Source organism: Narcine bancroftii, chromosome 6 (assembly GCF_036971445.1).
Source record: "Narcine bancroftii isolate sNarBan1 chromosome 6, sNarBan1.hap1, whole genome shotgun sequence".
NCBI classification, from domain to species: domain Eukaryota; kingdom Metazoa; phylum Chordata; class Chondrichthyes; order Torpediniformes; family Narcinidae; genus Narcine; species Narcine bancroftii.
In genome coordinates, this window is record NC_091474.1 from 234,422,006 (window position 1) to 234,436,410 (window position 14,405).

Below are 14,405 nucleotides of genomic sequence, written 5' to 3' on the forward strand. Positions count from 1 at the left end.
CACACACGTGCTCCCATTAGACTTTAAAAATTACTCCTCTCCAGCAGAGATGAAATTTTAGCGGTTTCTCCAAGAAAACTTCAAGACAAATATTTTCCTGCTGCTTCACAATGTGGCACAAGGAGTACTAATTTACTCTTAATAAACTGAAAGTTTATCAGAAAAAAGGGATCCTGTTAAAATCAGCATAAACTCTTTTGAGCTGGTGGAACAATATTATAATCTTTTCATCACACAACTCCAGATTCTGGGCAATCCCAACAGTTGTATGTACCTTCATGTAAAAACTCAAATTTAAATAATGCTCCCCACTAACAATTTAATATCCAATGTATTCATGAACATTTATTTAGGAATTACAATTCAGGAAATGCTATCAAAATGGCATTGGCACCATCTAGTGGGAAAACCTAGCAGTGCTGAGTTTCCTTCTTTTGAAATTTGGTCCTTTTCCCATTCACTATTATTTTATTGATTATCACATTGTCTATTTTATTACATGACATGAAAAAGATTCGCCATCAGCAGAAATTGCCCAGCGCCCTCACAATCAGAGAAAGAAGCGTCCCCCAGTCACTAAGTATCCATGGATTTGCCTCCAGTCCAAACGATCAGCAATCCGAGTTCCAGATGCGAACCTCTGCCATGATCAGGAAGTCAGTGCACGACCAGTGACAGTAAATGCAAACATTTATTGGTGTGCCAATTCTTTAGATGATTTAAAACAATTACAAACATCTGAATTAAATTGACCAGCATTACAAATGTGGGGGGGGGGGGGGGGGGGAGAACTGAGAAGGGCGATCACATTTAAATACCTTATTTTTCCCTTTTATTCTTCAAAGTTTAATGCCTGAAGTGCCACCCAAAAGTCAAAGAAACGACTGGGAAACCAATAATGAAAGTGATGTCATGTTGCTACACCAGCAGAAAAGGAATCAAGACAAAATTGAAGAGAATTTCGTGGAAGTTTAGCACTTGAAGTGAGCTGGATTGAGAGACTTGTGGAGTTCATCTTTCCTTAGAAGTCAATTGGAAAGGTGCATTAAAAGCCATACAGAGGAATTAGATCAAAGGGCTGATAGAAGGTTGTGGGAGGAACAATTAGCAGAAACAATTTTGAAGTAACAGCCCATTAGATTGTTTTATTAAAACTACAGCAGGTGAAACTAGGTGTGACTGATCCCACAAAATAGTCTCAAGAAAACCGACAGTAGACAACTAAAATCGTACGTTTAGAATTGAGGCGTCGTTGCTTTCTAGTCCCTGTACCAGCAACACAGCAAAGTTGTCAGCCTGTGGAAAGCCTCCTTTATGCTTTACTTCCATGGCATCAATATCCATGGCAGACAATCGCTCCTCAATGGTAAACTGGAAAAAAAAGTACATGTAACATTTAACCAGTTATTTTCTGTATGCACCTAGATTGTTCATGGGGGACATTGGAAACTTAGAGCTTGGGTCACCAAATCTATACCTGCTCCAAGTGTCCTTTTGGATTGGTCAATGTCAAGTTAAACTATTACTGAAAGCTGGTAAGTTTGTAGTCAGAAACTTTAGATTCTGAATTTGAATGACATTAATAAAATTAAATACTCTAACAGCTCAAAGCAAGATGTCTGCTCAAGATTTAAATCTTACCCATGATCAAATACCATTTTCTGAAACTGAATGACAGTCAGGTTCTATTGAGTAGATGGAATGACTACTGCTCTGTTCCAGCTATTCAGCAGCTCTCTGTAAACTTCTTTGTGATCAGGAATTCAATCCTGACTCCCAGCCTCACATCGTTGGTGTTCTTTGGCAACTTGGAGCCCCTTCCCCGGATACAGAATGCCCACTGCCACTGAGTAATCATCAAATGGAAACAACTTTTGAATTTATAAGCAGCTGGAGTACCAGGACTTGTATTTTCCCCCAAATATGATGCATCCCATGTTCATGCAAACACAGTCAATCTCACATCATAGACACACAGACTACAGATCCTGGAATCTGATGGCAAACACAATCCGCTGGAGGAAATCCGTGAGCCAATCCCTTGATAAATTATTTCAGCCCAAATATTCGACCATCCTCTCTCTCTCTCTCTCCCTGATGTCGCTTGACCTGCTGAGGTCCTCCAGCAGATTGCGTTTGTCCTCTTGTAAAAGGCAGGTTCTCATCCAAATAATGGTTAAAAGGGGGTCCACAGTATTTTTTTAAAAATGGGTTTGTTTTTAAACTTATTTGCAAATGTATTCAGGCATGGCCTTTTAGGTATACAAGTTGCGACCAACCTGCTGATTCCCCTGACTTTGAAATAGAAAGTCTAAACTCTGGACAGTCTCCCCGATCAAGAACACCCAGAATACTTGCATCAGAAAGAATGTAGCGATTCATGAAGGTTACTCATTTCTACCTTCAAGGGTAGATTGGAATGAGCAGTAAATGCTGAACACCTGGAACCCAAAAGGAATTTAAATTCTTTGTATTTTGATTATCTGATCCTTCCAAGATTAAAAAGTGTTGATGAAAGGAATTTGGAACTGTTTCCATTATCAAACTCAAGAATGCTATGTTAATTTGGTACCTCATTTGCTGAATCTTTCCTCTTAGCTTCAGTCTTTCTTGATTGCATCAATGTGGACTTCATGGTTGCGTTATGACCTGGAATACCAGGCACCAACACTTTAACATCACGTGCTACAACTGGAGTTTTAACCTGCAAGATGAAAAGGAGCAAACAGTTAAATCACAAACTTGGCAAGACAGCCTTCACACATGTAAATATAATACATGTGCATCTATTTTCTTTCCAGGTTACTGGTTGGAGATTTAATTTTCTATAAATTAGCTTCAACAAAGAATCCCAATAGTCTCAACATTATACTTAAAAGTAAATAGGCCAACATGCAAAGTAAGGAGCCACAACTCAAGATTGTGAGATGAATAAATTAATATACACTGACCCAAATCTCCAAATGAGTGGTGAGAAGACCAGCTTCTCCAGTACCCACCTCAATGCCAAATCTGAGTTGGAATTATAGTCTGGAGACATTCTAGGGTTGAGGAACCAATACCCAAGTTGCCAACCAGATCTGGGTTCCTTCCATAAAAGAGAAACCCCACCTCCTTCTCTCTGCCCTCAAAATACCCATTAGGCCCCATCTCTCAGGTTTCCAGCCAGCAGAGGCAAATGGAATCTGTCTCTTGCACCCAGGCATTCAGAATATTTAAAACTACTGAAAACCATGAAACTAATTCAGTGAAATACATGAAAACAAGGTCAATTAAGGATTCCATGTTCTTTCTACAACCATTCCTTCCAAGTGTGACTCAAATGCGTTGCAGGACATGTTGTGGGGGGGGGGGGGCGGGCACGGCAGTGGAGGCTGGTACAATAGGGACATTCTAAACTCAGATAGGCACATGGATGCAAGAATGAAAGGTTGAGCGTGAGGTAGGGAAGGAATAGCCCTTTGTGGAGTCAGTATCCATAGCTCAGCACAACATTGTGGGCTGAATGGCTTGCCTAGCTGAAGCTTTGGCAGCTCTTCTTGGCTTTTACTTATCCAAAACAGAACTTTGATGTTTCTACCAGTGTAGTTGTCCCAAAATTCTGCTGACTTGCATGGATAAAAGTCAGACTAAACTGCTACCTTAAATCAGCAGATCCAAGAGATTAAAAGGATACCAAGCATATGGTTTAAAATATGACCCAAACGAGAAGAATTTTTTTCCACATTAATGAAGGAAAGTGCAAAGTATAAGGTCAACATTACCAACACGAGGAAAACTATTTTCCAATGTGGGACAATGGAAAGATTTGGGAGAGGAGGAAGTTTTAAAACAGTGAACCTTTGTATGGAACACTCTTCAGAAATTTAAAAGGTTTCATCTTCATTTCTAACTGTTCAAGCAGTGATGAAATCTTAGTCATATCATGCAACTGAAGCAATACTGAAAGGGCATCTTTGAGCTTACTTTTGTCACAGCAGTCTCCATCGAGAGCGACACAGTCATCTCCGTGTCTCTCACTAGACAAATCTGGGATTCGTTGGTGTTCAATGTCTGAAATGAGAAATAGTGAATGACATCACCAATTTCAGAAAGTAAAAGCACAAGAGTGGAGAAACTCAGCACGTTAATTAACTTTATGTAGCAAAGTTACATACCCTAAATTTTCAGGCTTGAGCCCATCAAGGTATGGAAAAATGTCAGCAGGCAAACAAAGAGGTGGGGGAGGAGCACATTCCCAAAAGGCAAAATATACAACTCCAATCATCCAAAATCAGATTCTCCGAAATCCTCATTTACCCAAAATTTTTTTTCAAATTCAATAAATGAGGATAGCAGAAACAAATCAGAAATCCTTATTTATCTGAAATTTTCGGTGCAAAACTGACCTCCCTGGTTGAAAAAAAATTCACCCAATATGAAATTAGAACGACAATTGTCCTGGTTTCAGTTAACTCCTTTCCCCATCCCTTTCCATTTCTTCTTTACCTTCCCCCATTGACTTTTCTCTCCAACTCTCCCTCTCAAACTGCACGTCTGTCTCGCAGCTGCAAGCAGTTAGAAGAATCCTTTGTCCTAACTTCTGTTCTGCTCCTCCCAGGCAGGAGCTGGACCTCAGGTTCAGTGGCACTTCCCCCCCTCTCGCCCCTTTCCCCCCTCTCGCCCCTTTCCCCCCCTCTCCCCTTTCCCCCCTCTCGCCCCTTTCCCCCCCTCTCGCCCCCTTTCCCCCCCTCTCGCCCCTTTCCCCCCCCTCTCGCCCCTTTCCCCCCCTCTCGCCCCTTTCCCCCCCTCTCGCCCCTTTCCCCCCCCTCTCGCCCCTTCCCCCCCTCTCGCCCCTTTCCCCCCCTCTCGCCCCTTTCCCCCCCTCTCGCCCCTTTCCCCCCCTCTCGCCCCTTTCCCCCCCCTCTCGCCCCTTCCCCCCCCTCTCGCCCCTTCCCCCCCCTCTCGCCCCTTCCCCCCCCTCTCGCCCCTTCCCCCCCCTCTCGCCCCTTCCCCCCCTCTCGCCCCTTTCCCCCCCTCTCGCCCCTTTCCCCCCTCTCGCCCCTTTCCCCCCTCTCGCCCCTTTCCCCCCCTCTCGCCCCTTTCCCCCCCCTCTCGCCCCTTTCCCCCCCTCTCGCCCCTTTCCCCCCTCTCACCCCTTTCCCCCCCTCTCGCCCCTTTCCCCCCTCTCGCCCCTTTCCCCCCCTCTCGCCCCTTTCCCCCTCTCTCGCCCCTTTCCCTCTCTCTCACCCCTTTCCCTCTCTCTCACCCCTTTCCCTCTCTCTCACCCCTTTCCCTCTCTCTCACCCCTTTCCCTCTCTCTTACCCCTTTCCCTCTCTCTTACCCCTTTCCCTCCTCCGCACAGAACTCGTTACATTGACTCCAAACCCTCACCTCGGCCTACCGCGCACCAGACTGCCCAGTGTTTTTAGTCATTAGTAATTTTATCTGACAGTTCTTTTTTAATTTCCTCGCAAGCTTTAAATGTTTCTTAGTTGCACATATTGCTGTGCCCTAGTAATAATCCCACATATCTCTGTGGTTAATTTTAAACGTCTCCTTGTATGTTTTGAAGGGTTGGAGAAAACTGAAGCACCCACGGAAAATCCATGCAGACATAGGGAGAATATAGAAACTCCTTAAGACAGTGCCAGTTTTGAATTGGGATCACTGGCTCTGTAATAGTGTCACGCTAATTGCTACACTAACTGTGATGCCCCATTAGAGGATTAACTTTGCAATCTTCAGTAATTTGTACTGTAATAGGTGGATGGGGGGCGGGGGGGAGGAGGGCAAGCAGGGGGAGAAGGGGTTGGCTCAACAAATAGAGGAAAGGGAAGTGGAAAGCTAAGAAGACATGGGTAAGAGAAGGAAAGGAGAATGGAGAGGTTAGCAGCAAAGACCAGAGAAGTCTATGGTAATGGCATCTGGCGAGAGAGTGCCCAGACAGAAAATCCAATCTTGTTCTTCCAATTTACGGGTGGTCTCCGTGGGATAGTACACGAGGCCATGGAGAGACGTGAATATTGGAGTGGGTCGCAGAATTTAAATGGTTGGCTACTGGGAGATCCCCATCAATGATGCAGACAGAGCAATGGTGCTCAGTCTACACCCATCAATATTTTAAGTATTGAATCACAGCTGATAGACAAGGGATGACCAATACAAGCTAGTAATAGCAAGTTCAGGCCTTTATTCAGATAGCATTACAACATCCCTAGTAGAACTTAATATCAAGAATGCAGAAGTGCTTGAGAATCATTGAACACCAACATTTCTATTTACACAAGCAACCCAAATTGAATGAGGGACAACTTGTATTCTCTCTCCGCAGACTCCCACCAGACAGCATCAATAGAGATGGCCAATTTCTGTTAACCTCACCCCCCATTCCTCCAGCCTCCTTCCTTCATCCCTTTGATTCCTTTCCTTCCTTCTCCCATCAGCAAGCTCCATTTCTCATCCCTCGCCCACCCCTTCTCAGCTCCTTGCTCTCCTTCCCCCTCACGGGCATCTATCACCTGCTCCTTCCCTTTCCCCTCCACCTCACCTATTTTATTCAAGCATCTGCTGATTTTGAAGGGCTGAAACGTTGACTGCCTTTTGCTTTCCATAGATACTGAGTTTCTCCTGCACTTTGGTGTAATGCATCAGACCCAAGCATCTTCAGATTTCTTGTTTACCCTGATCTTTATTCATGTCAGGTCTTAGTAGCATCTATTAATCAGCATTGTATTTGATCTCAAGTTACTTAACTGAGCAAAACATGGGAGCATTCAGCCAATTAAGACTTGGTAAACAAGTCCTTTCAGAATATGCTGCAACTCACTGCATCAGGCAGCATCCATGGATTGAAATAAACAGTTGACATTTTTTAAGGCAGAACCCTTCCAACAGGAATACAAGAATCAAGCAGTAGCCTTCCCACCCGTATTTGCCCATCACCTACTTGCCTGTGCTCCTCACCCCTTCTTATTGAGGCTACTACCCAATCCTTGATATTGTTCATGAAGGGTTCCAACTCAAAACGATCACTATTTCTTTCCATGTATGCTACATGTCCTAAATTCCTCCACATTCTGTGTGCCAGTAAGACAAGGGTAAAGACAATACACAGATGACTGGATATTTGTACACATCCAAAACAGATAGACCAGTAAAAATGATCATTACAGACATGTCCAATTGCATTACTTACCACTCTTTCTATGACTGGATGGAGTAGAGTGTTGTATGCTATCAACACTGACTGACTGCCTGAACAGAAGACAGCTGCAAGGATAGGAACAGGTCTTACTTCATTTCCTTTCCCTGATGTTGCTATCTGCAACGTGCAGGTTGGCAAAAGGGGCTTTTTGCAGTAACTGCAAAATAAAGAAAAAAGTTACACAAGCACTAAAAAGATTAATTTAATTGGCAATTGTTCTCTTTCATTACTGTAAAGAAACAGGTAACCCTTCTTTCCTCTAACTATTCTGTGCAGGATTACCCTTTTGTGGCTGTGCTCTCCCATAAGAACACCGAAATGCTTTCAAAGAATGTTCGCCTCAGTTAAGGAATCCCGCTCATACACTATGTTCACTGTAAACAATAGCATTCTTCACTAAAGATACATTAATGACAGGAAGAGAAATAGCCTCTTTTCTATCAATCAATCTGAAAGACATATTTCCAGTGTGTACTTGATTGTAAAACAATTTTGTTATTAAGGATCAGATTTACTGCCTTGGGGTATTTTGATCAAGGGAACAGAAAGTTGCAGGTGAGAATATCCGATTCTTACCCATTTAAGATGTGTTCAAACAAATGCAGCTGTCCATCCTGGCAGACGACCGCCAACTTCACTGGCTGAAGAATAAGAATACAATTACCTTGATTTGCACAATTATAACATAACAGGTAGAAAGCCATCCACTGCAGTAACCTCAAAAGTACTTTACGAAACTAAAGCGTTCGCACGAAATCTTGCGTAAGCCAAAATGGCGTAAAGCGAAGACCCATTCGCAACTATTGAAGGCTATTTTCGTGAAAGCGAAAACTCATTCAAATCCTTTCGTAAAAGCGAACAGGTTTCTTCGTAAAAGCGAATTTTGTAAAACGGGGTATACTTGTAATAAAAATTAACGTGGCCTTAATGACGAAGTACCTCTTCTGATCTAGTACAAGTTACATAAAAATAAACTGGCCCTCCCACCATTATACTTTACAGAGGAATACCATTGTACATGGAATGGAATCAGAAGTCAAACTCTAAAGTGCACTCTGAAGACTAGTTCAATAACTGAGCTGGTTGAGATAGTGAGTTCTAACCATAGATCCAATTTTTTTTATACATTCATAGATACAGTATTTACTGCCCATTGTTAACTATCCCAGATGCAGTACAAGCTGCTTCACTGAAACACCTCAAAGGGCAAAGGTACTTCCACAGCACAGTACCAAGAGAGTAAAAGGATTTTAATCACACTGATAAAAGATCAGCTTAGAAGTCAGGGAATTTTAAAAGTGACTATGCTTTTGTACAACCTTTGCCCACCTCCCAAACAGAAAGGCCTGAAGTTACAGAGATAGCAAAGCCTTGGTAAATTGCTAGAGTTTGTCTTTCAAAAGACACACAATCCAAACAAACTGGAGCAAAAGAATCTGCTGGGGAATTTAGCAGGTTATGCAGTATCTGTGGGGAAAAAGGAATTGTTGTGGCTTCAGTAATTGTTGAAAGTCATGACTGAAATGGCAACAATTTCCCTCCCATACATTCTGCTGGACTCACCCTATTCCTTCAGAAGTTTCCATTACACAGTGCATTGGTGGTCGAGGAAGTGAATAGGATGTAATGAAAGGGATTGCTCGAAAGCTGATAATTCACTGATGTTGGAGCTGCACTCACCAAATTGTTTTATACTCCATCACACTCCTGAACTGTACTGCAGCAGTGGAATGGTTTTCGAGTCAAATTTATTGTCATCTGATTGCACAAGTACAACCCAACGAAACAGCCTTCTCCAGTCCTCGGTGCAAAAATATGCAGACATACAACCTGACATAACACATGCAAATAATACACATGCACGACAAGTATATCTATAAAAATAAATACAATTTGTTCTGTTCAAATGAGAGTCTCAGATGTTTAGTGTGAGCAGTTCCTTTGGGCGTTCAGTACTCTATCAGTGTGAAGAAGCTGTTTCTCAGCCTGATGATCCTCCTGTATCTCTTCCCCGACAGGAAAAGTTAAAATCTGCTATGTGCAGGATGGAAGAGGTCCTCAATGATTTTGCTCGCCATCTTCAGACAATCATCCTGGAAGATCACATTGATGGTGGGTGGGGGGGAGAAAAGAGAGATGGAAATTCCAGTGATCCTCTCTGCCATTCTTATGGTCCGATGGATTGACCTCTGATCCATTTCTCTACAGCAACCGTACCACACTGTGATGCAGCTGGCCAAGACTCTCAATAAATTTCCTGTAGAAGGTTGGCATATTGGGGATTGGTAGCCTTGCCCACCAGGCTTTTCAGGAAGTGCAGGTGCTGTTGCGCCTTCCTGACAAGTGAGATGTTGAGTGTCCACGGTAGGTCACTAGTTAAGTGAACTCCAAGTAACTTGGTATTCTCCATTCTCTCTACAACAGGACTGTTGATGTGTAGTGGAGGGTGGCTGTTCCCGTTCCTATTAAAGTCCACGATCATCTCTTTGATCGTCTTTGTCCGCGTTGAGACTCAGGTTGTTATTCTCGCACCATTGCACGAGATTTTCCACCTCTTCTCTGTAGCGCGACTCATCATTATTGGTGATGAGGCGAACTGCTGTGTCATTTTTGTTGGGTTGTACTTGTGCTGTGTCTGCAACCGATGACACTGTTGGAAATGGATCTGGCGATGCAGCCATAGGTCAGTAGCATTAACAGGAGTGGGCTGAGCACACAGCCCTGAGATGCACCAGTGCTCCACATTCTGCTACTGACCCAGACAGACTGTGGTCTTTCTGTTAGGAAGTCCGGGATCCAGTTTCGGTGAGGGATGTTGACGAAGACAGTTTCGCCTCCAGCTTCTGGGGAATTAAATGCCAAGTTGAAGTTAATAAACAGCAGCCTGGCGTATGCAGCATCATTCTCCAGGAGGGCCAAGATGGAGTGAAGCAACAAGACTACAGTTTTGTTTACTCCAGTTTGGATGTGGGACCAAAAATAGCCATTATTGCAAAATTCAACCAAATTATTTCTTGATATTGATTGCAGCCAAATTGCCAAAAAACCTGGAAGCAACAGCATTTAGGCTGGTACCCAAATTTATTTAATGTGTTATTGCAACAAACTGTTAACTTCAAATGGGGGGGGGGGGGGGGGTAGAAATTGTTTTAATCAAATGCACCATATAATGAACAGGCTCCCCTGATCTAAAGTTTTGCAGCTAAAGTAGGCCACTACTTTCTGTAAAGTCCAAGGAATATTCTTGATGTATTAAAAGCCAATTTTAGATTGTGACTTTCTTCAACATTACAAATTAAAACTAATGTTCATCTGAGGTTCTCTACGTACATCTTCTCTGTCACCTGAAGTGGCCAGGTCCACATACACGGGGGCATCCGTCAGTACGAAGGACAACACTGCATTCTTATCTTTCCGATCTGATCGCACTTGCCTGTTGAAAAATACAATATCTATTGAGCAGAGCTTCAAGAAAGTGACTTCACAGGTCATGGCTTGAAGTTGGCACAGAGTTAGTTAGTTCTAATATTACAAAATAGCACAGCAAAACCTTCAAATATCACATTACAGCAGGTTTATATTGCAGATCAGGTAGAAATAGTCTACATGATTTTCAATGGAAAATAAATTCAGGAACATTTCATTTCAGATATAGAAGGAATGGGGAAATAAAACACATGAGATTTGATTAAAGGTTTTTAAAAACTGTTCAAGATCTTTGTAAAACTTGTAAGATGACATTTATTGCCCTAGTAAGTGGCAAGATGTTGAAGACTAACTCAATAACTAAACACAATGTGACAATGGAATTCACCATTTCAGCCATTCGTAAAAATATTTTAAGATATTTAAATGTATTTGAAATATACAAGACTAGTAAAAATATTTAAGAGTTAAAAAAATCCAGCTACTAAATTTTTTTTTCCCTTTCTGACAACATCCCACAGATTAAGATATTAATTGAATTATATTTTTTCTGGATTGATTGAATGTCACTAACTGGATTGCAAAGGTAACTAAAATTGAAGGCGGCGGGGTGGTGGTGGAGGGGGGGTGGGGGGATATGTCTATATGGGTTTTATTATTTGACAAGGTTCTGCAGAATATGTTAATGGACACAGGAGCCCAAGCAGGATCCAACATTGACTTGTTAACAAGAGGGAGAAGGTGTGGTGCAAGGAAGCTTCGGATTAGAAATCTGTGACTAGGGTACATGACAGAAACTGGTACTGGGACCCATGGTTATGCATATTACATACCTGGATGTTAATTCAAGAGATACGATTAGCAAGTTTGGGAATGACACAAGTTGGTATTGCAAATAGGTCGTCTAAGAGCATAGGAAGATAGAGGAAACAAAAATTTGGATGGAGAGTTGGCAGATGGAATTAATTTCAACGACAAGTGAGAGGACATGCGTTTTGTGGTCAAAATTTTCAATATAAGTTGGTAGGGTGATTTAAAAAGGCATGCTTGAATTCGTATGTAAAGGTAAAGAATATAAAAGTTGAGAGGTTACATTGCAACTTTCCAAAACACTGGATACAGACACAATACAAGAATACAGTTGTGCTGGGAAGAATTCAGAGAAGATTCACCAGGAAGCTGTCTGGTTCAAAGATCCCAAATTGTGGGGAGAGATTGATAGGTTGTTTTCTCCTTGGAAAAAGGAAAATTGAAGAATGATTATTTAGAGGTATGTAAAGTTATACGCAAAGATTGGGCAGATGGACAGAATCTTATGCCCATGGTAGGGGTATGATGAGGAGTAAATACTTGAAGGAAAGAAGAAGGAGTTTTGAAGGGCCAGATTTTTTGTTTAAATAGAGTGGGTGATATCTGGAACATGCTGCCAGAGTGGTGGAATCAGATGTTGAAGAGGTAATTAAACAGGTAAGACATATGGTCCTAATGCAGGCAAACAGGCTTAGTATAGATGAGCACAAAGGCTGGCATGAATGCTGACGGGTATGTTATGACATGTAATTCTAGATACAGAGTTGTTACTTTCTGAGCACCTTCTCCCTTGAACTAATAACTGCATCCACTTCCCTTCCCTGAAACCATTTGACATTTATTTGGCAAACAACTAATGTCTTCCACAGTGAAAACTGACGAAACACTCATTTAGTTTCTCTGCTATCTCCTTGTCTCCCATTATTCACACAGAATGGTGGGTGTGTAAAAGGCTGCCAGATGAAGTGGTGAATATTTAAGAAGAATTTGGACAGGTACATAGATGGGAGAGGTGTGGCAAGCTGTGGATTGGGTGCAGGTCAATGGGACTAGGTAGAAAAATGGTTCAGTACAGAAGAGAAGGGATGAAGGGGCCTGTTTATGTGCTGTAATGTTCTTTGGTTCATGGGGTCATCTACAAGCTGCTCTAAAAAGTCATCCCCAAATTCTCTCAAGATCCAATCCCAACCTGTTAAAATCCTTCATGACAATAACATTGCCCTTCTGACACTCCTTTTCTATTTGCTATTGTAATTTGTTGTTCACATCACCACAGAACTGCCAACAGTATCTTTTTTAAACCCATGCCATTCCTAACTCAACCGACAATGATTCTATACCCTCTGATCTTTTGTCACCTCTCATGTCCCACCACCCCTCTGTTGACCTGCCTATCCTTTCAACACAGTGCATCCTTCAACATTAAGCTCCCAATGACATCCTTTAGCCAAGTCTCCATGACGACATCATGCCTACAAATGTGTAGCTGTACTTCTAGTTATCTACTTTATTTCATATGTTGCATGCATTAAAATACAAAAACCATTAGGACTGCATTTGTAACTTTTGAATGTTTCCCTGTTGCATTGCGACTCATCCCAGTGGATGAAATTTTGCCCTTTCGGCCTGTCCTTCCAACTCCCTAACAGCTGTCCTTTCTTGTGTGCCAACTACCTCTTCATTTTGGTTCACACCTCCCCTACAAACTTTGTTTAAACATCTTCCCAAAAGCATTAGCAAACCTTTGTGCCAGGATATTTGTTTCCCTTGAGTTTAGGTCACCCCTTCCCTACCTCTTCAGCCATTTGACTGCTCCATCATCCTGTTCTGACCTTCCCTATCTCACGGCACCAGGAATAATCCAGAGATTACCACCTGAGAGGTGCTGCCTTCAGCCTCTTTCCTAACTCCCTAAACTTGCTTTCTAGTGGTCTATCCTATCCCTGTCTATATCATTGGTACCAATATGCACCACGACCTCTGACTGCCCACCCTTTTCCTTAATATTCTGTACCTGCTCAGATATTTTGGATCCAAGTACCCAGGAGGTAACACTCTCCTGGAGTCTCATTTGTAGCTGTAGAATCTCCCATCTGTTCCCGACTATCCTGTCCCCGATGATGAACCCTCTACCAAACCACCCTTCCCTTCCGAGGTTTAGAAACAACCACGGTGCTATTGGTCTGGCTGCTGCCCAATAGTCTTGCACTGTATCCAAAGGGGTGTACTTGTGCTGAGGTGAATGACCACAGGCACACCCTCCACTGCCTGCTTATTCCCTTTCCGTCTCCAGACTGCTCCCAGCTACCTTCCTCCTACATGCGATTGTTCCTCTACAAGTCCTCTTTAGTCTCCCAAATGATCCAGAGTTCATTCAACTCCAGGACCAATTCTCTAACCTGGTCTGTAAAGAGCTGCAGTTGGGTGCACTTCTTTCAGATGAAGCAGTCAGGGGTTCTGTTGGCTTCCCTGACTATCCACATTCCAAGGAATATCCCTGCCTTGGCTGTCATTCCAACTGACTATTCAAGAGGAATTTTAAGATTCAGAAACTAATTGATGAAACGCATCAAAGTAAATATTTAGCACAAGCATCAAATCAAAGAGGCAGGTTAAATTGAGAAAAAGCAAACTCCGTCAGTACCCCGAAATTAGAAACACGAATTGTGTCATCAAACTATTCTGGGATTTGTTTCACAAACTAATGAGAAATTTGTTGAATTTGGTCATGTTTATTTCCTGCCACTTCCTGAATATTAACAACAAACTATCATTATTTTTGGGCAAGTTGTAGACTTACAGGTCTAAATGTTTGCTGCACATACAACAATTGGATTTCAATGTAGAATCCACACACCATACTTCAATATTTGCATCCAAAGACTCGGAAGTTCTCCATGGATCAAAGAAGCATCACCATTAACCTTTAGCTAAGAAATGAAAATCCCTATCATGTGAATGCAAGTGTTCAAAAATACATAT

At 42.3% G+C, this 14,405-nt stretch overlaps 1 protein-coding gene across 2 annotated transcripts in view; it reads right to left on the minus strand.

Annotated features, from left to right (window-relative positions):
* wdr43 (WD repeat domain 43) overlaps window positions 1–14,405 on the minus strand; it is a 57,392-nt gene that overhangs the window by 13,717 nt on the left and 29,270 nt on the right. For both annotated transcript variants that reach the window (XM_069887708.1, XM_069887709.1), the window contains exons 6-11: window positions 10,518–10,620; window positions 7,764–7,828; window positions 7,179–7,344; window positions 3,967–4,053; window positions 2,573–2,704; window positions 1,234–1,371 (exon numbers count right to left, since the gene is read on the minus strand). In XM_069887708.1, coding sequence (XP_069743809.1) covers window positions 1,234–1,371; window positions 2,573–2,704; window positions 3,967–4,053; window positions 7,179–7,344; window positions 7,764–7,828; window positions 10,518–10,620 — 691 coding nt within the window. The remainder of the gene's footprint in view (window positions 1–1,233; window positions 1,372–2,572; window positions 2,705–3,966; window positions 4,054–7,178; window positions 7,345–7,763; window positions 7,829–10,517; window positions 10,621–14,405) is intronic.